The sequence below is a fragment of the Dreissena polymorpha genome, chromosome 7 (assembly GCF_020536995.1).
Source record: "Dreissena polymorpha isolate Duluth1 chromosome 7, UMN_Dpol_1.0, whole genome shotgun sequence".
Classification (NCBI taxonomy): Eukaryota; Metazoa; Mollusca; class Bivalvia; order Myida; family Dreissenidae; genus Dreissena; species Dreissena polymorpha.
This window is the reverse complement of record NC_068361.1, coordinates 58,190,416-58,212,476: the sequence shown is the minus strand read 5'-3', so window position 1 is coordinate 58,212,476 and position 22,061 is coordinate 58,190,416. Positions and strand designations below refer to the sequence as shown.

At 38.2% G+C, this 22,061-nt stretch overlaps 1 protein-coding gene across 1 annotated transcript; it reads left to right on the top strand.

Moving 5' to 3' along the window:
- Window positions 1-3,450: 3,450 nt before the first annotated feature.
- Window positions 3,451-21,471, top strand: LOC127838607 (acetylcholine receptor subunit alpha-like). Its single transcript, XM_052366438.1, has 6 exons — window positions 3,451-3,672; window positions 17,432-17,594; window positions 17,886-18,043; window positions 18,777-18,899; window positions 19,024-19,122; window positions 19,528-21,471. The coding sequence occupies exons 2-6, from the start codon at window positions 17,435-17,437 to the stop codon at window positions 20,371-20,373; spliced, it is 1,386 nt and encodes a 461-aa protein (XP_052222398.1). The 5' UTR covers window positions 3,451-3,672; window positions 17,432-17,434; the 3' UTR covers window positions 20,374-21,471.
- The last annotated feature ends 590 nt before the right edge of the window (window positions 21,472-22,061 follow it).

Sequence of the window (22,061 nt, the reverse complement as noted above, 5' to 3'; positions counted from 1 at the left end):
AAAAACATGGCCGCCATTGGGTGGGGAATTTTTCCTGGTATGGCTATAGTAAAACCATATTAGCACCTCAGAGGCCCAATTTGTGGTCCGATCTTCATGTCAGAACATACGTCCCAATGAAATCTTGATTGAGTTCCAAAATGATTCTGGTCTGTTGACAAACATGGCCATCAGGAGGCGGGGCATTTTGAATTATATGGCTACATATGGCTATAGTAAAACATTGTTAACACTCTAGAGGCCACATTTATTGTCCCATCTTCATGAATCTTGGTCAGAAGATTCAACTCTTAGTGCATTTGCATAAATTGTTATCCAAGATTAGCATGTGCAGTTTACACAGGCTTATCAGGGACGACAATCCGCATCAAACGGATTTTCGTTCAGAAGAGACTTCCTCTAAACGATATAGTCCATTAAAGCGGAAAGTGCTGTCCCTGATTAAACTGTGCGGACTGCACAGACTCTGGGATGACATGTTTCGCATATGCATTAAGCCCAATATTATCAGAACTCGTCTTAAAGTCAGATTGCCCGGCACGATTTTAAATCGGTTTAACGCCGATTTATCGATCAAACCACATTAGCTCTGCAAAAAGTGTGTCATCCTCGCAAGGAGATTACTTTTAAGATGTTTTCTTCCTTGAGAAAATTTGAAAATAATCTTTTAAATCATTAAGATTCTATTATGATAAGATTTTATGCATTTGCATCGAAACAAATACAATTGTGCTCAAAGAATCACTTTTTTACTTCCTTAACATATATATTCATGCATTGGACGTATTACATGGATTCATAACAACAACCAGGTGAAATGGATCAGCCGAATGTTAATAGAAGTTTAAGCTATAATCATATTTTAAACATGTCTAAATTCATGACTGTGATAATTAACATCCAATGATATACAAAAATATCGAGGCAACAATAATGTCTTTAATTTGGCAAAAGTCGGCGCTTTTCTAGTATTAGCAAGGAACCGGCAATAGGGTCACACATATTTTATATATCAATACCAGTAGAAACTAAAACGGCATGCATTAATTCCATATTGCAAAAATATTGAGATTTAAACAAACACATAGTCAGGTACAGACTAAAGATGAAAATATTGGACCCATCATACACATTCAGATACATTAAGAAAGTTTTAACAGTAGTTTGTGGTTCCTTCATCGATTAAATAGAAAGATTATTATGGCTGACCAAAATTAATAAAATTCTTGGTATTGCGATAAGCATAAAAGCAGTGTCCCATATTCATAATGTGCAAGTTATTTCTCTTCCGTATTTTACTAGATATAAGTAAGAAAACAAATATTTTTCTAGATACAAGTCAGAAAACAAACTTAGCCTCTGGGCTTATTGCATGCGCGTAGTGTCGTCACAGATTAGCCTGTGCAGAAAACGCTCAAACAGGGACGACACTTAACGCCTAAACTGGATTTAAGCTACGAATAGACTTCTTTGAAAGAACAATACCATAAAAGCGGAAAGTGCCCCCCATGATTAGCCTGCGAAGGCTGCGTATGCTAATCTGGAATGACACTATACGCACATGCATTAAGCACGTTTTTCCCATATCGAGGCTCAATTTATTTCTTCCTACAGAACGCATGATTGAAATAATTATTATATCTGATGTTGTTTTGGGGTCTTAAACACTGTTGAGAAACGCCAATACAGTGCAGTGAAGTGACGTAATGTTCTTTATATAAATCACGTCAGTTGATGTTTTAATTTCGCGTAAAGCCTCTTTTTTGTTAACACACGAAGAAAGAAAAATGCGAAAATGATTGGATAAATAGAATACCAGGTAAGTGCTTAATACAAATACGTAAATTGGCTCGGCATAGCAACCAGAACCTCTGGCCACTCTGGTCTTCTTAGCCTTGCTGAATAAACTTATTTAGTTTTCGAATCGAACTTCGTTTTCTAAATGTATTCATCATATGGTACTTAAATTATGTATTCAAGATATGGTACTTAAAGGATGTATTCATCATACAGTAATTAATGGATGTATTCATCATATGATACTTAAAGGATGTATTCATCATATGGTACTTTAAGTATGTATTCATCATATGCTACTCAAAGGATGTATTCATCATATGGTACTTAAATGATGTAACATCATATGGTACTTCAAGAATGTATTCATCATATGGTACCTAAAGGATGTATTCATCGTATGGTATTTAAAGAATGTACATATATTCATCATAATTATGGTACTTAAAGGATGTATTCATCATATGGTGCTTTAAGCATGTATTCATCATATGGTACTTTAAGGGACAGTTTCACGTTTTGGTATATTGACACAATTGAATAAAAAAAAAGGTTTCAGATTTGCAATTTTTTGTTTTATTTATGATATTTGCGAAGAAACAATAATACTGAACATTTACCATGCTCTCAAATATCCATAATATGCATCTTTTGACGCTTTCAAAAACCTGAAAATTATAGAGCATTACCAACGCGAAACGATTGAACAATTAGGAGAGTTATGTTGTTATCGTTATATTGTGTTACATTACGACGATTACTTATATAAAGTATAAAATGAACAACCCACAACGTGTGCACGAATGGTCGAGTTGAGTGAGACTGTTACTCTAATGTTGAGGATTCCTTATTTTCATTCTTAAATTTTATTCTTGTTTTATACTTGAGCTATTTAGTTCCAATGTTTACATTTATCAATTTATAGTATTTAATGACAAACTGCAATACAACCCAAAATCTGTGAACAAGGTCCCTTAAAATGCAATATCAGTGTCGATATGGAGAATCCCGGTGCAGTTGATAAAAATGTACTTGATTACCATTTAACACCTTTTGCAAATCTCTGGATATTCCATGAATATTTTTTAACGAACATATTATTTTGCTAGTGACAATTCCATATACTAACCATCAACATTGCTTATTAACACCCACCAGTATGCGTACAAGGCATGAGTACCGTGTATAGTATTTGTGTATGCGTATCTGTTATACATGTATATACATATTACATAAACAAAATATAATTGAAAACAAAAATCTTTAAATATTCAATTCTTTCTCCCTTGAAAAAGTATACAAGCAATGCCAGTAACATAGTCCTTTCATAATAAATTGTTATGCGATACACAGTATTTTATGTAATATAAAGAAGTGAAACTCCAGCTGCTGGAGCAGTATTGAATTTTCATTAAAAACAATTATTTGGTCCTTTATTTAAGGCAAGTGACCGATTGCCCAAATTAAATTCAATGTATAGTGAACAAGAACACATTTATTTCTTAAGATAATATTGGCCTGGGAAAACTGGACTTCTCATGGGTAATACGAATCCGCTGGACATGCCAAATACACGAGACAATCACACCAACATCATTTCAGGCCAATAATTGGTCTTGCACTTCTCGGGCAATACGTATCAGCAAGACATGCCAATTACAATAGACAATAACCACCAATATAATTATTTCAGACAATAAATTAGTCTTGCACTTCTCACGGGCAATAAGTATCTGCTTGACATGCCAATTACAAGAGACAATCGCCATCAACGTAATTATTTCAGACAAATACTTGGTCTGGCGCTTCTCAAACGTACACGTACCCGCTCTGTGATAGCTGCATCGCCTCCCTTGCTCTCTCACATGACCAAAAGTAAGTACAGATAATGTACCTTGCATTCTAAGGCTGCCAGTAGGGTGGCATATAGCATTATAAAAAGTAAGTACATATAATCGCAGACGAACTGTCCGTCCAGCATTTCATTTTTCGTACTTTTTAGCTCACCTGAGCCAATGTGCTCATGGTGAGCTTTGTGATCGCTTTTTGCACGTGAATTGTTCGTTGTGTGGTGTCAATATTTGCATTGTTAACACTATAGAGGCCACATTTGTTGTCAAATCGTCATGACATTTGGTCAGAAGATTCGTCTCAACGATATCTTAAAAGAGTTTGAAATTGGTTACGGTTGCTGAAAAACAGACATTCGTAATATGGCTATATATTGCTATAGTAAAACCTTTTTAACACTCTTGAAGCCACATTTATCGTCCAATCTTCATGAAACTTGGACACAAGATTTGCCCTCATGATATATTGGACAACTTTGAAAATGATTCCGTTTGGTTGAAAAACATGGCCCCCAGGGGGCAGGGTATTTTTCCTTATATGGCTTTATTAACACATTATTAACAAGATGCTATCTTGGACGAGTTCGAAAATGGTTCCAGATCGTTGAAAAACATGGCCGCCATTGAGTGGGGAATTTTTCCTGGGTCCGGTTTAATAAAAAACTGCAAAACCCGACCGTAGTCGGTTGACTGTGTGGTCGACCGACGCTCGTCGGCCGCCAACTGACCACTCGCCGCGTTCAAGGAGCAAGTTGCCGCGACTGTGGTCGCACGACGATGTGGTAAGTCGACTGCGGTCGTGGTAGTCGCTAATATTAGGAAAATTACCACTTCCGCCATCAAAATCTGACGGCGAAATTACACGCGAAAAATGGAAGACAAAGACAGCAACATTTTGAGTCAGTGCCATTTGTGGTCCATAAGAGAGATAGATATCCTTTAGAGCTTGTTATCGAGACCAATAACCTGCTGGAGGAAAGGCACGGGCCATTGGTGACCGAGGCAAATTAGCGGAAAAAGTGGCAGGAGACTGTGGCAGCCATAAACGCCTGTTGGGTGGCGTTGGTGACAACAGACACATGTAAAAAAGCTACGGGGTATCAAGAGGACTGCACTAGACTGACCACTGAAAGACTTTAAGGTACCAGCATGAGACTCCCAAGCAGTGTGAGAGGGAGCTAAGACCGCATTGACACCTGCAGGAGATTCCCAGACAGTCTGCGACGGTGACAAGACCGTCTGGGTACATGCACTAGAATTCCATACAGTCTGCGACGGTGCCAGACAGTCTCTCAGACAGGCGTGGCACCTGCAAGAGACTCCTAGACAGTTTTCGACGGTGCCAAGATCATTTTGGCTCCTGCAGGAGACCCCGACACATTCACGACGGTGCAAGAAAGTCTTCAAGACCGGCGATGCACCTGCAGGAGACTCCTAGACTGCGACTGTGCCAAAACCATATGGACACCTGCAAGAGACTCCCAGACATTCTGCAACGGTATTATGATTCTCTGGCCACCTTGATGAGACTCCCAGACAGTCTACGACGGTGCCAGACAGTCTTTGTAATCGGCGGGGCAGCTGCAGGCGACTCCGAGACAGTGTGCGACGGTGCCAAGACTGTCTGTGAACCAGTAGGATGCCGTCTGGGCACATGCAGGAGACTCCCAGACAGTCTTTGACGCTGCCAGAAAATCTCCCAGACCGGCGAGGCACCCGCAGGAGACTCTTAGACAGTCTTCGACGGTGCCAGGATCATCTGGGCAGTCACAGGAGACTTCCAGGCGGTGCCAGGAGTCTCCGAGACCGTCAGGGCACCTTCGGGAGAATCCCAGACAGTTTTTGACGGTGCGAAGACCGTCTGGGCACCAGCAGGATACTTAAAGATGGTATGCGACGGTGCCAATACCGTATCGGCACCCGCAGGAAACTTTCAGACAGTCTTTAACGGTGCCAGAAAGCCTCTCAGACCGGCGAGGAACCTTAAGCAGACCCCAAGACAGTCTGCGACGTTGCCAGACAGTCTGTCAGACCGGAGTGGCACCTGCAGGCGACTTCCAGACAGTTTGCGACGGTGTCAAGACCGTAAGAACACATACATTAGATTCCCAGACTGTCTGCGATGGTGCCAGACAGTCTCCCAGACCGGCCTGGCACATGCAAGAGACTCCCATACATTCTGCGACGTACCAAGACCGTCTATGCAACTTCAGGAGACTCCCAGACAGTCTGTAACAGTGCGCGACTACGGTCGTGGTAGTCGCTATTTTTATATTTGCATATCCCGAACTCAGGTCTTGCCGCCTCCTCGCGAGGGCCAGGGCTCGGCCTGGCTTGTGGGACCCGCTAGCCGGCCTGGCTGGTCTCGCCGCCTCCTCGCGCGGACCAGCGGGCTTCCGAGCTCGCGAGGCATCTGTGGTCTCGCATGGGACCGCGGACGCCCTGCCGATCGCGAAGGTGGCTTTATTTTTGGCCTGCCGTCGGCCGAGAATCGTCCGTTGTCTGCGATTTCGTGTCCCGAGAGGATATACGGAATCGCTGGCAAGGTACAATACCGTTTGGGACGGTACCGCTGAGGACGAAAACATTCCTATATATATGGGGGAAAATATTTGAAAGAAAATTTTAATCTCGCGACGTGCCTACCTCTAGACGTGGTCTCCCAGTAGGCAGTAGCCGAACGTCGCGGACCGGCGTTCGCAAGCAGGGACATCGGGCGCTCGTACAGCAGCGCGAGCCAGGCCTAGAACGGCCCCCAACCCGGTGGTGGCCTCTAGCCTGAGCGAACCCCTTGGAAAAGGCAAGAATCACGGCCGCCGAATCGGCTCGCAGTGGTCCCGGCCACATTCGCAGCCGGCCAGCGGGAGAAAACCACAGGCCTGCCCACGGCGGCGCGTACGGGGACTAGTCGACGAACTAGTAGTCGGTCCCGAGACACTCACAGTCGGACGCGGCTTCCGTGCCCTCGATACGGAGAGCCTTGACGTGTCCTGCCAGCTCGGCGTGGTCTTTCAACCGAAGCCGGGCGGCGACCAGTCGACCGTAGTACGGGGAAGCTCGCTCGCAGCGGTTGCCGCCTCTCGCACAGCGCAGCGGCTCCCCGAGACGGGTGGTGAGCGAGTCGGTCAGAGGTCGGCTGGCAGGCCGCGAGTGTTTCCGCAGCGGAACGAGCGCGGCCCTCGCAGCGGCCAGACTCGCCGCACGCAGTAGTAGTCGCATCACGGACGACCCGCGGGTTGCCGTGAACACGGTCCCGCGAACGTCGTCCGAGGGGACGAACGAGAGCGGCTGCGGTGGCAGAGCAGTGGCAAGGCGGACACACACGGCCTAGTTGAACGCACGCGGGACACGTGTTCCGCGGCCTAGGCCGGCCCGCCTGAGCCGACGCGAAGCCGAAGCAGCCGCCGGTCCCTCGGCAAACGCGCGAGAGCGATCTCGTCGTAGTAGCTATCTGGTTGATCTGCCTGTAGTCACATGCTTGTCTCAACGACTAAGCCATGCTTGTCCAAGTACGCGCCTTCACTCGGCGAGACTGAGAATCCGTTATGGTTCCTTAGATCGTTCAATCCTACTTGGAAAGCTGTGGCAATTCTAGAGCTAATACATGCAACGAAGCTCCGACCCTCGCGGGGAAAATCGCTTTTTTTAGCCCAGACCAACGCGGTCGGCACAAGGCGGCCGCAACTAGTGATAACTCTGGACAACTTAGTACCGATCGCAAGGGTCGCGCCGGCGACGTATCCTTCAAGTGTCTGCCCTATCAACTGTCGATGGTACGTGCTATGCCTACCATGGTGATAACGGGTAACGGGGAATCATGGTTTGATTCTGGAGAGGGAGCATTAAACACGGCTACCACATCCAAGAAAGGCAGCAGGCGCGCAAATTACCCAATCCCGTCACGGGGAGGTAGTGACGAAAAATAACAATGCAGGACTCTTTCGACGCCCCCAAATTGGAATGGGCACACTTAAGATCCTTGAGCGTTTATCGAATGGAGTGCAAGTCTGGTGCCAGCAGCAGCGGTAATTCCTGCTCCAATAGCGTATATTAAAGTTGCTGCAGTTAAAAAGCTCGTAGAAGGATCTCGGGCACAGGCTTACCGATTACCGCTCGACCTGGCCTTCCGGCCGGCGTCACCGGCCCCTGGTGCTCTTGAGTGAGTGTCTCGGCTGCCGGCACGTTGACTTTGAAGAAATTAGATAGCTTAGAGCAGGCCCTGGTCGCCTGTATAATTCTACATTGAATAATGGAATAGGACCTCGGTTCTATCAGTTGGCTGTCGGAGCGCGAGGTAATCATTAATAGGGACTTACGGGTTCATCCGTATTGCGGCGCTAGAGGTGAAATTCTTGTACCGTCGCAAGACGAACGACAGCAAAAGCATTTGCCAAGCATGTTTTCATTAGTCAAGAACGAAAGTCAGAGGTTCGAAGACGAACAGATACCGTCGTAGTTCTAACCATAAACGATGCCAACTGTTGGTCCGCGGTGGTTGCTTAAATGACTCCGCGGGCAGACCCCGGGAAACCGAAGTTTCTAGGTTCCGGGGGGAGTATGGTTGCAAAGCTGACACTTGACAGATTGAGAGCTCTTTCTTGATTCGGTGGGTGGTGGTGCATGGCCGTTCTCAGTTGGTCGAGCGATCTGTCATTCATTCCGATAACGAATAGATTCTGGCCTGCTAAATACATCGGGTGTCCTCTGCTGCGCCCCTTGACCTTCTTAGAGGGACGAGTGGCGTTTAGCCACGTGAGATTTAGCAAAAACAGGTCTGTGATGCCCTTAGCTGTTCGGGTTTTGGGTGCCGACAAAGCATCAAGCGACGAGCAGTCGTGGTGTGAGAGGTGGACTGCGGTCGCTCGACAGTATGTCGAACAAAGCGCGGTCGACCGACGATGGTCGCTCTCCATTAAACCCGGTTATCGTCGCACGACGATTATTCGCTGGTACAACCATAGTCGCCCGACCATGGTTGCTCTCATTAAACCTGACCCTGATATGGCTACAGTAAAACCATGTTAGCACCTCAGAGGCAAAATTTGTGGTCCGATCTTCATAAAACTTGGTCATAACATACGTCCCAATAAAATCTTGATTGAGTTCCAAAATGATTCTGGTCTGTTGACAAACATGGCCACCAGGGGGCGGGACATTTTTCATTATATGGCTACATATGGCTATAGTAAAACATTGTTAACACTCTAGAGGCCACATTTATTGCCTATCTTCATGAATCTTGGTCAGAAGATTCAACTCAAAAATATCTTGAACGAGTTCGACAATGGTTTTGGTTGGTTGAAAATCATGGCCGCCAGGGGACAGGACATTTTTCCTTGTAAGTTTATAGTATAAACTTGTTAACACTCTAAAAGTCACATGTATTGTCCATTATTCATGACACTTTGTCAGAACATTTGTTTTAATGATATATTGAACGAGTCCGAAAAATGGTTCCGGTTCCTTGTTTTATATTTATCGTATCTCGTTTTTCGGACACGGACAATACTTATTATTGTTAAGTGTCCGAAAACTTAAAGTAATTACATGACTGTATGGTAGTTCTTTATAAAATGGATGTTTGTCTTAATTTCAATAATTCACAACTAAACATTTTGAGTTTGGTCGGGTACATTACCCATTCCCAAGACAGTTTTAAATGTGTCTGGTTTGATACAGGCATATTACTCTTGATCACGCAATAGCATTTAAACTGGGGAATAAATCCAGTGTTTCCTTCTCAAATAAATGTCAAGTTAGTGTATACAAACAATGCAGATTTATTGACATGGGTTTCTTCCTTTTGTGTTGTATATATTAATAATGAATTATTCGAAATATGTGCTGTGAAACAGGTTATTACGATTTCAATTGTATTTCCCACTGAAAAAGCAAAACTGAATTGGTGCGTTTTATTAAGTTCTGTCTGTAATTAAGGGTTCCAAAGAATAAAGTGGTTGATAATCGAGAAACATTTCCTGAAATAATATGCTTTAAATAATTTATACACCGCATTGATCGCCATTTGGACCTTGCATTTAAAAGCTCTCCATCTGGAACAATTTGAAGAGCGTCCATTAATTGACCATTCAGATTATACCCCGCCTCCTGTAAAATGAATCTATTGCAATATTAATGACAGATTTGACGTTAAAAGCTGGTTTATTTTGTAAACGTTGATTCAAAATGCGAAAGCAAATATGATTAGTATGAAACAACACTTGAAATGTCTCTTTGGAATGCTAGCATTAAAATGCAATAGAGGTAAATGAATACAAAATGCATTAAATATGCCATAAAAGGCATTGTATTGCGTGTAATTCAAAGAACAAAGTAATAAATGTATCTGAATTTGTTGTAAGCAGTTTTTGAGCAGGTGAATTCATTGATTTGCGTTCATCTCTGTATTTATTTTTGTCCTTTAAATGGGTTCTCTTCAAAGGCATTCTTGATTTCCACATGAAAATCACTCATTTCTGCGATTAAGAGTGTTCATACCAAGAGGACCAAGATGAGTTCGGTATTGTAATTGTCTCAGACTGACCCTTATTCCTTTAAAAAGATGCCAGATCTATGTTCATATAGAATCAGTGACCAATCAATAAGCATATTACTATTGTAAAGCTACATTCTGTAAAAGGTATAGCCAAAAACCTATCTATTTATAGATCTTTTGTAAAGCCAATAATACCATAGAGCGTTGACCATTATTTGTGTCTGGAATATGTTATAGAAACAAAAGCAAATTTTTGTACGCACACGTCTTTTGGGTAACTGACAGAGTAATAACAGTTGATATGCGGATCTGAGGGAAGCTCAGTGCGCCTTGATTTACATGTTAGAATTCTTCGGGAATGATAGAAATGAAAACAAAGAGCATTGCTCTAGAAACACGGGACTTAAAGCATATGCGTAAAATGTAATCCCATATTAGCCCGTGTCCACTTGATGGTATGTTTCGTTTAAAGGAAGTCTTTTCTTAGCGAAAATCCAGTGAAAGTGTTGTCCCTGATCAGCCCGTGTACATTGCACAGGCTAATCACACTCGAAAGTCTACACACATGCAATTATCCCCATTTTCCCAGAGTGATGCTCAGATTTACTTAAGATTGAACCACAAATGGCTGTGATAGCTGTGTAGATTATCGCCATGCATAAGTATAAAGAGTGATATGTAATATTTATTTAGGTATTGCCTATGAATTGTTAAACCATTGTTTTTTTTATTATACTTTTAATCGTTTTCGTTTGTATTTTTTTTGTGGTCTCTGAATAATTATGTGAGTTGTTTGTATGTGTAAGGTGCTGAGATTTACAATGTACAAAGCAGGTTTGTCAATCAATCAAATATTACTCAATACTTGGTTTAATAAGTACTTTAAATCAGAGAGTATGATCATTATTAGAAACGAAATTATTATTTACGCATATGATAAACGATAAAGTGCATTATTTATATAAAACATCAATATAAATGCTTAAGTATAATCCGCAATAACTCAATTGAAGGTTTGTATTTTAGGTTAAAACACAGAGAATGCCAAGTTATAAATCTTGAGCTGTTATTGTTGATATGCCTAGGGCTGGGCAGACATTTTTGCTTCTCTATAAATACTTGAGCCTCTGTTTGGGACTTACTGTATGTGCCGACTCAGGTAAGCCTGTGCAGTCCGCAGAGACTAATCGGTGACAACAACTTGTTTCGCTTAAACTTAGTTTTTACAAATAAGTCACTTCCTTTAGACGAAAAATACCATTAAAGCGGAGAGTGTTGTCCCTGATTAGTCTCTGCAGACTGCAAATACAAATCTTAGACGACACTTTGCGCATATGCATTAAGCCTGGTTTTCCCAGAGCTGCTTATTTGTTTGTTGTAATTTGTAGCTGTAGTTATTGAATATTGTCTGCATGTGTATTACAAAATGACAAACATTCCCTGATAAATGACATTATGTAAATGTGTGTTCTACTTTATTGTAAATGTACCCGTGTATTTTTGTTACGCTTGTTACGGTTCGGGTCTGTACGAGATTACACCTTATTAGGCCATTTTTTTATCAATTCAAGAATCCGCATTTCTGTCAGGGCTGTTTGTCCGTCCGAAGTCGATGTTTTGCAGACTTGTGAATTACACTTTCTGATCATGAATAAACACTGCAGCCACAAGAATGGTCTCATTTTTTCTTTTCTTTTCTGTTTAATAATTATGGTATGATTTTATATGCTGACGCGTTTCTTATAACTATACACTCTTCACAATTACGTTTGTCGTAGAATATTCTGTAAGATAAAAAAAAACGCATCTGATTGTTTGTGAAATCACAAATAGATATAAGTATTATGTATTTCTCGGACTTGATACGATATACAGTTCAAGGTCGAATGAAGGTCAATGTCACAGTGGTTTAGTGGATACGGTCTCCTGACCTGTAATCACGTGATCTTGAGTGGTTTCCTAAAAGAGAAGTCACGCGCTATTCTGTGAGACATCAAGTACTTTTATGCCCGTGAAAGGAATTCAAGCTTGTCTTGATAAGCCTCGGATTTTGCTATCGGGTATAGTGTGTAGCTTTGACCGTCACACAGTCATTTCTGCTTGTTGGTTGCATTGTCTGGGTGACAAATGTACAATAAATTAATTATATTTAAATTACGTTAGTGTTTTGTTTGCGGTAAATTTACATGTCGTTCGTATACAAAGAAACAGACTTTTTCCAAAATGTGAAAACGTAAAATAATGGAACAAAATAAATAATTCAAACACTGACTTAGTTGAAAACCAGTAAATTGACTGAACAGTGAATATCTCGCGTGACTATTTTGTACAGTTTATATCAAAATAAATATCTAAAATGGAGGCATAGCATTGAAATTGTAGTCCCTGATAAGCCTGTGCGGACTGTTCTGGCTACGCTGGGACGACACTTCACGTACATGCATTAAACCCCGTTTTATCAGAGCGAAGCTATAATCAAGCTCGATGCTCGCGACTCTCCCTGTAGCAAAAGAAACCATACGCGTCTATTCAAATAGCTCAGTTCAAAATTACTACAACTAAAATTATACTTATCCCATCAATTCGAAAATGCATTGAGCATCATGTTAAAATCGTTCTTATCATATAAGTACAGTGGATACTCGATATTATAAACAGTCATAGAATACATCGATTGTTCGCAATATCGCATTTTTCGGACATCAGATAAACAAGTGTTAGGGGACCTTTTCACGTTTAGGTAAATTGACAAAATTAAACAAAATGTTTAAGAGTCGCACATTTTCATTATTTGTATGATATTTGTGGAGAAACAGTAATACTGAACATTAACCACGCTCTAAAATATCCATTATATGCATCTTTTGACGATTTAAAAACCTGACAATTATAAAGCGTTGCAACGGTAAACGATTGAATAATTTGGAGAGTTCTGTTGTTGCCGTTATATTTTGTGACACTACGAGGATTGCTTATATAAAGTATACAATACATATCGTATTGTATGAACACAAATGGCCGAATAGTCTATGCGGACGACTTTTACTCCAGGGGACAGTGATTAGAGCCCAGTCGAGGGTTACTGTGTTTTTTTTCTTTAATTTCATTCTTTTTGTTTACATGAGCTTTTTAGATCAAATGTTTACATTTGTCAATATAAAGCATTTAATGACATGCCAAAATCTGTGAAAAGGTCCGTTTAAGGCTTAATAACAAATACCCGTAATATCGTTTTCTGTCAATACGATCTTACAGTAGACGAGTGAACTTTACAGACCTTACGATGATTACCGACACTAAGTTCGTTTTTACGAAACATTTCTTGTATCGACTAATTTTATGTTGAATGTGTGTAGATAATCGTTAAAGGAGGGGGGCATTCTCAACGGGTTTCAATAATACAGACCGAGCATTAATATTTCAAACTTCCAAAAGGTTTGTTAAAGAAATCTGATTGGTTGGTTTTCTTCTTTAGTATGTTCAAATTTGTCAACAAAGTGGGGTTTGAAAACATGTGAATGAAGGCTTTATTTTATTAGACATGTTATTGCTGCAAATGGAAGCGAAAGTGTTTGTTTTTTTCAACTCAGATATAATGATGATCCCCCTGCTTCATCATAAAGGCTTTTGACCGCAGATGACCGGAAAGCAGCAAATGCTAAACGTTGTCTGTGACTGTGTATTTTATCGAAATTTTGCGCGTGATATTTACGTGAAGATCAATAATCAATTGACTCATAGTCCAACATCGATCATGCAATCGCGCAATTTATAAATAACACTGCTTGTTAACAATGCTTGTAAAACAGCAAAAACTGCAAAATTAGAAACATGATACAATATAATACAACTGTAATCTTATTATCTCACCTTCGCCTGTGGTTCCATCTGGGACTATAGCATATTATATATATGTTTTCTAATTTCTATGCAACGATGCGCAACAGCTGAATTCGCGTTTGGTTTGGCAATAAACATGTCGATTGAAACGTAAAAAACAAGTTAACCTTTTAAGTGTTATTAATAGTTTATTATTCATGTTTTTAATTTAACCGAATCTGCCGTGTTCCGATATAATTTTTTAACCATAAAATGATTTATACTCGTATAGACGAAAGCAATTTGAAGTTTGACGTCATCAAAATTACAAATTTAAATCTATTGTGATATAATGTCAGTTTGTTTAAGCTCTACTTCTTATGAATATCACTTATTATGAAAACATCACATTAACCGCCAATCATAAGTACCGGGTATGCGATGTTTAAAATGAAAAATTATGTTGTTGTTTTAAACGTATCAACCCGTTCACACCTCAAAGAATCATCTGATCAGCTTTCTGACAACCCTGCATGGCTACTATATCATTTATTCATTTAATATTCCATTTAAGAATTGAAAAGCAATTTTCTGCATTTCATCGGTGTATGAACTGTGGGGAAAATAACGCCTTATTTGCATAAACGCCGACGGAGTGGGTTCAGCGGAAAATGAAAAATCGGTCACGTGAACATATTATCCAATCAGAATGCATCATTCATATGAATGTGACAGAAGTTGTAATAATTGTCCCGTGACAATCTAAGCACTGTCGATAGATCATCAATAAAATACATGGATAGAGGTTAGGTTGTGTGAAAATATCGGATAGTTTAACGCTTAGATATTTTTCTATAAACGGCTGAGGATAAAATATAATTGCATTTGCTGGATTTTAATTCGGAGTTTGATTTTCAGGTATTTTTTTTATTAAACTTATATTATAAGTTACTGCGAAGTGAATTTCTACTTACTCTTAAAACAAAGCGTTTACAAATCATAAACAAAATATTAATACTAATTATTATACATTCTTGTTTTTTAGAAGGTAACATATAACGATACATCTATCATTATTTTCAAGCAATTTAGTAATGGTTAGAAACATATATAAATAATAAAATAAATAACATTTTAAATAAAAAAACACAATAATAATAGATTATAAAAACTTAATTTTTAAGGCTATCTTCGTTTTCCTCCAGGTTCATGATATAGTGAAATTATTGGTGGATAACATATATGCTTAGTGGTGGGGGTGCATTTACCAAAATGGGAAACATGTGTAAAACATGATAACCAGATCAACATTTTAAAAGGTTTGTTTCTTCCTGTTTTACATGTCAAATACATATTTACCTTTAATAACAATTTTCCCTTTTTTGGCACGGAGAAACTCAACGCTCTTAAATATAAGGTCCTAACTTTGCTTCAAACAAACATAACAACAACAACTATGCCGTGCGATGTGAAAGAGACGCATATATTGTGGCAACATGTTCACAGAGCTTCAATACAAACTTGCATTTTAAAAAGGAAGAACAAAACTTCGTATCTGTACTAACAAGTATAATTCATGCACATATTTGTATTCTGTGCATAAGTGTCTGCAAAGGTAAAATCTTTAGTATTTCTTTTAGTAAATTTTGACTGGTTCGAGCTTAAAACTAATTTTCTAAAATTGTACCGCATTATCATAAAGTAATTTTCTTTTACTATTAACTACAGATTAAACTCAACGCTGTTAAATAAAAGATCCCTTTACCCGGTAGTGAAAAAACTCGTTGCTATCTCGGTCAGTTAGTCAGTCATGATCAAGACCTTCATCGGCTTTGGCTGCCATTGGTTTAGACGTTACACAACCATATTCCATGTAAACCACCAGCTTGTGAAAATTAAGTCTTAACCCTTTACCACTAAAAAATTTATTTAGTTTCATTTAATTAAAGACCCGAAGGCTTCATTTCCAACCCTAGATACTGATGAGTAGCAAACAGCATAAAACCTGAACAGACTTACATTTTTACTTTGCTTCTGAGTGGGAAAGGGTTAACAACGATGTATTCATGATAAAGCCATTTAATAGTTGAATAAAAAAAATTTCAGAATAAGTCTTGACTTTTAAAACAATAACGAAATATAAATACTCTAATAGTATATGTTTGATAGCATTTGCATTACATTATTATTTAAATATGGTACTGGACGGAAAAAAGGAATGACATAAAAGCCGTTTATAGAGTAATGTGTGAACATATATGAGAACATTTTCAAATAACAAAGATACTTTTTTGCGTTTCGCCTTGCATTGAATAACGAAGTAATTGACAAAATGTTCAAGTCACCAGAACCCTTATACATTCGTATATCATACCGGTCAGTTTTTGTGTAACTATGTTGAAATCAATGGAAAATGTAGTAATATAAGACTTCAATCAAGAAAGCCGACATGATTGCATCAATAATCCATTCATATTCGATATGAGCGTTAAAAATATATGATCGATATATTTACCCATGCAGAGTTTTAAAGTTGTATCTATAACAGTATACAGAATTATGTCTTCGATTAATGACAACACTATGAGGAATTTAACATGTTACATATTCCATCTTTTACAGGCGATAAACACCTAAGAAGAAAAATGTTACATGTATAAAACAAGTGACACAACTTTATAATTGTATTATATTGTGTTATGTTTTATGGACCGGTGGTCTTTATTTACTAAATAAACTGTTCGGTTCTGCACTAGTATTGGGGATATTAAAATTGACCTATTTCAAGACAAAAATTATAATATCCAAGAACAAAATACTTTTGTTGTGGGTAAAAAATATCTTATATCTCGAGCAACATATGTTTCTTGTAGCGACAAAACCATGGGCAACCATTTGGCAAATTTTGATTTAAACAAGGACTCAATTTTATATACGGCAGTTTGGCTATGTCCAGAGACTGATAAACATCGGATTCATTTTACATGTGAATTGAGGTCCAGGCCGGTATGGGTTGTACGGCCCTTCCGTTTGTTACCTTATTGGATTATACTTTTTTATGAACTTATGTTACCATGCGAATCACTCATGTTGGCGAGAACAGTTTGTGGACTTAGGAAAGCGGACTTGTTAAATAGCAAAAAAAAATCAAATGACATCATCGGACGTTTACAAAATTGCGCACCATAATTTATCTATATTCTAAGTACAATGTTGTGCTAAAGGTCCATTACCCGTCAACGTGGGAATTTTAGCGTCAATATACTTTGAGAAAAAATATTATAGTCTGATTTATAATTTTTTAACAATTTTAATTTATTTTTCCAAATATTTGTTATTCAAATGTTTGGACTGGATTTGGGTAAAAGATATACTTTATTTGTTTGGGAATATGCCAAATAATGGCTGTAAAAATGCGTTGATTGTTGACGTATATTCTTAAAATACAACATGGACGATATGTTTAAAGGTCATGCCGAGCTCGGGGATTGGGCTGCTCGTTTTGATTGGTCATGCCAGTCACGTGGTCACACAGACTGGCAACGATGCAAAACGTCTTTACGAGCAGATGTTTGTGACTGACATGTACAACAAATGGATTCGCCCTGTTGACAATCAATCCAGTGCCATAGGTACCCTGCATGAAAGTGTTTATGGACGATGTTTCGCACTTAATTATATGTTATTTTAGGTATACATGTTTACTATAAGTCAGATACAGAAATATACGTTTATTTATCTTGTTTTCGTTTTTTTTCGCACGTACCATTACATTGCATTTTGTCACTTACATACACACCATACACACTCCTCGATGTAAAAATAAAAACGATACGATTAAATTGATTTGCGTACTGAATGACAGCATAATACTCGAAGATTTAAGTAAATACATTATTTATATATGCAAACATTTATTCCAGATGTGTATGTAAATCTGTACCTTCTGTCAATCAACGACTTAATAGAAACAGACGAGGTTCTAACGACAACAGCGTTTCTGTCCGTGAGCTGGAATGACACGTTTCTGAAATGGGACCCACATACATTTGGGGGAATCAAGTTATATCATTGGCCCCAGGTAAACATTTAATTTGAAATATATAACTTCAAAAATAAAAAAATTGAATTGCAAATTGCAAATATGCAACTGATCCAAATGAACTCATTATTTTTAGACAGACTACTTGTAAAAATACACACTTCATACATAACACTTATATCGTATAAAGGATGCTCGTTGTCTTTCACGTTTTTATATGGCTATTAATAACGAAGTGAAGTTCTGAGGCAATGCATTCTAGAACAAGGACACTAATCTGGTTTTCTATTTTTAAAAGCGAATATAAATACTAGTGGAAAAGTGTTCCGAAAGAGATCACTTATTGGTTTAATGTTATTTTTTCTACCTATATTCTAAATTATCAGCGGAATATGTAAAGACAGTTTGTTTAACAAAAAATATGCTAAGAATCGAACGCTGACCACTCACTTGAGTACATTAGATTTAATGATGTTTGTGTCAATTACGTGTCAATATGTCAGATTCTTAACTTGTTTCCGCATGTATAAGTCCATAGTGCAAATTTACTCCATACGAAAATATTTCATTATATATTATTGGATGTAAATATCATTTATTAGAAGTAACTGGCACTATTAAAATTTACTGATGCTTATTGTTTTTCATGATCGTTGATTTCAAGCAAATATGTATTGTAAACACTCAAAACACAAAAAACATGCAGTTCATAACTCAGGCTTTTTCCAGTTTGTAATGATTATACGTCATAATTCAATTAACATTTGTTTAGGACGCAGTTTGGAAACCGGACATCGCGCTCCACAACTCATATCTGGATTATAAAGGGCTTGGTGACAAGACTCTGAACGTCTTGAATAGACACACAGGCGCGATGAACTGGAATCCATTTCAGGTACCATGTTAAGTATTCTTAATTGTTTGGGAAGTTTGCATTGACAAAACAAAAAGTATATTTTGTTTCCTGACACTTAGATTGAATGTTATTGATTCCGATCTACTTATGTTCTCATTTAAAGGTGTTTAAATCAACGTGTTCCATTGATGTCTTCTACTTCCCATTCGACTACCAGACATGTTACCTTAGATTCCAGGCTTGGAGTTTTTCGAGACGACAGGTAAACTCAATTTGTTTCAGCCGTTATTGTAATTTAGCCTTGATCTGGGAAAACTGGGCTTAATCCGTGTGCGTTAAGTATCATCCAAAATTAGCCTTGCTAATGAGGGAAGACAATCTCCAATTATTTATTTTTTCGTTTAAAGTAAGTACCGTTTTAGCGAAAATGCAATTTAAGCGAAAAGTGTCGTCCCAGATTAGCCTGTGCGGACGCTACTGTACGCAAATGCATTAAGCCCAGTTTTCACACAACGAGGCTCAATCGATCAAGTACAAAACAAAAACTTATTAACAATTTATGCAAAAAGGCCCTCTTAAATACTAACCAGAAAATAGTCAGTAATACACTTCAATTTGATAACATTCATGTTGGTCTTGGTTTCATATTTACGAGTGTATGTTCTAGGTGCACATGAAAAGTGGTTTCAATGCTTCCGAAGGGTTTAATCTTGAGTACTACGAAACCAACACCAAGTGGGGCATCGTCAACACCAGTTGGCACGTCTATCGTGACAAACAAGACGCTGCAATAAACTTCAAAATGACTCTTAAAAGAAAACCTATGTATTTCATGATGTCCGTTCTATTGCCGATATGTATGCTATCTATTTTAAACATCTGCGTTTACATGATTCCTGTTAACTCTGGGGAGAAAGCAGGCTACGCTGTCACTGTTTTTTTATCGTTTGCCGTGTTTTTAAGCATAGTTTCTGACACCAATCCACAAAACTCCGAAACAACCCCCTTAATCACGTATTTTCTCGTCATGCAAACAGCTTCAAGCGCTCTGACAACAATGCTTGCCCTCGTATTCTCTCGACTGGAAAGCTTTGGAGATGCAAAAGTTCCTAGTTCACTTGTAAAACTTATGAATCTAATGAGATGTCGCCCATGTCTATCATGTGCTCGAAAGACTAAAGGTAATGTAATCGAACCAATTGATGACTCAGAAAATGCAACGGACACGCCTAAGAAGGGCCCTTCTGTAAAAATTGATGGGACAGATGCTGTTAACTTTCTAGACTTCATGTGTTTTGTTCTGTTCTCGCTTCTGTTTATAATCTCGATTATGGTTTGCTACGTCTTGGCCACTTCAAAAGGTAGAGTGTACAACGAAGAATTCAACTACAAAAGCAAAGACATGTACGAGCAATATGGCGACACATTGATTAACGATGGTACAAATACTGATCATTCGGGTGATGGTTATGGGGATGGTTATGGGGATTACCATTACGATTACTATAAGTAACGATTCCAATCGCTGAATTATACAAAAAATTCTTGCAACTGGTACTGCCAAAATAATCTGACAATTTAAATCTTGCTTGCGAAGAAATCATTTTTGTATAAACTGGCACATGCACTCATTAGATTTCCGAACATATTATTGTCTCTTCTTCTATTTTTTATAATCAAACATCTGAATTTGTATGACCATTTGGACTTCGTATATCGACAATTGTGCAACCTCCGCTGTATACATTACCGCATATTCTATAAGTTGTATTATTATAATAAAGTTTTCTTATTAATATATATTAAACATAACGCAAACATTATCATATTACCTACACTTTAAATACACAAAAAGTTGGAAATAGGTCCTTGTAGATTTCGCTTACCAAAAGGAGAAAAAAAATCAATTGGCGAAATGTCAGCGATGTAGAAAGCTTGTATTGTATTCTTACACAAGCTCTATTTTCTTGTTGCAGAGATTTTTGGGATTTGTTTAGATTCGGCAATCTATTCCTGTTGTTAAATAGTAGCTGTTCAACGGTCCTCAAGTTGTGTATCCCATCGGGACAATTAATTAGTATAAGTTTAGAATGTATATGTACACTATGCAAATCCATAATATAAACACTTTATTTTGGGATTGCCTTAATACACGATAATTCGTTTTAGTACCAGCCCATGGATATTTTAGGCCATTAGTTTACCCCGATGCTTCATAACACGTGCATAACATAGACGTTTTGTGAAATTTCTTCACTGATTTAGAGTGTTTAATATTCTGGTTTTAATGACGACATTCTATGAATGAGATTTATCATACTTTGCTGGTTTCATTTTTTTAACCAACTGATTCTGATTTATTAGTAGTGTTCATTTATTTACATGATTTTACTATGTGATGTACTTTCAAGCTGTTTTTGCTTGCATAGTTATTTTAATATCATTTTACTGAAATCACTTGTTTACTGGTTTTATGTATTTAATAATACGTATTTTGAGTGAATCATTATATTGATTATTTTGTAACCGAATAAACTGGTTTAATTTATTTAAAGCACGTGTATTGCCTTTGTTGATCTCTGGATATAGTGCATATTAATGAATGGTTTTAGTGCTTGCACATTGCTATATATATATATATATATATATATATATTTATTTATTTATTTATATATATTTGCACTACAATTTCGGTTTGATTATTGTTTTCGTCTGTTCCAATAATCGTAGAAAACAAGATTCCTATTCGACGTTGTATTTTGTTTGTTATTGTATTTGTATTGTATTGTATTTGAGTGTGTTCTTGTTTTCATATTATAGCTGAATATTGTTATTTGCTTGTAGAATGACTTCGGTTGATTTAAAATGTTTGATTTTAATTTAATAAAAACGCTTACACGCATTATGATTTCTTCGTTATGTTGGAGTAAAATTCGCGATAGGAATCCATAGAACCGAATCAGGAAAACGAAGGTCTTAGATATATAAAGGCGTTAATCAAACATCAAATATCCGAGTATATGGTACAAACATCATAAACCTAGGCGATCGTATTAAGTACCTGTACGGAAAAAGAAATACCGTTATACAATTGTTAAGAGAACGCTATTCTTTTTCCGATCCCTTTATGATGGATATATCCGTTGGTAACAGACATGGAAAAACAAGGATCGTGTTGACATTTTAAACACCACTAATATT

Excerpts from the sequence above, each read along its gene's own strand:
- LOC127838607 (XM_052366438.1), top strand. The coding sequence starts at position 17,435 with ATGCCGAGCTCGGGGATTGGGCTGCTCGTTTTGATTGGTCATGCCAGT. Across the intron at positions 17,595-17,885 it reads CAATCAATCCAGTGCCATAG|ATGTGTATGTAAATCTGTAC; the intron begins GTACCCTGCATG and ends CATTTATTCCAG. Across the intron at positions 18,900-19,023 it reads TGAACTGGAATCCATTTCAG|GTGTTTAAATCAACGTGTTC; the intron begins GTACCATGTTAA and ends TCTCATTTAAAG.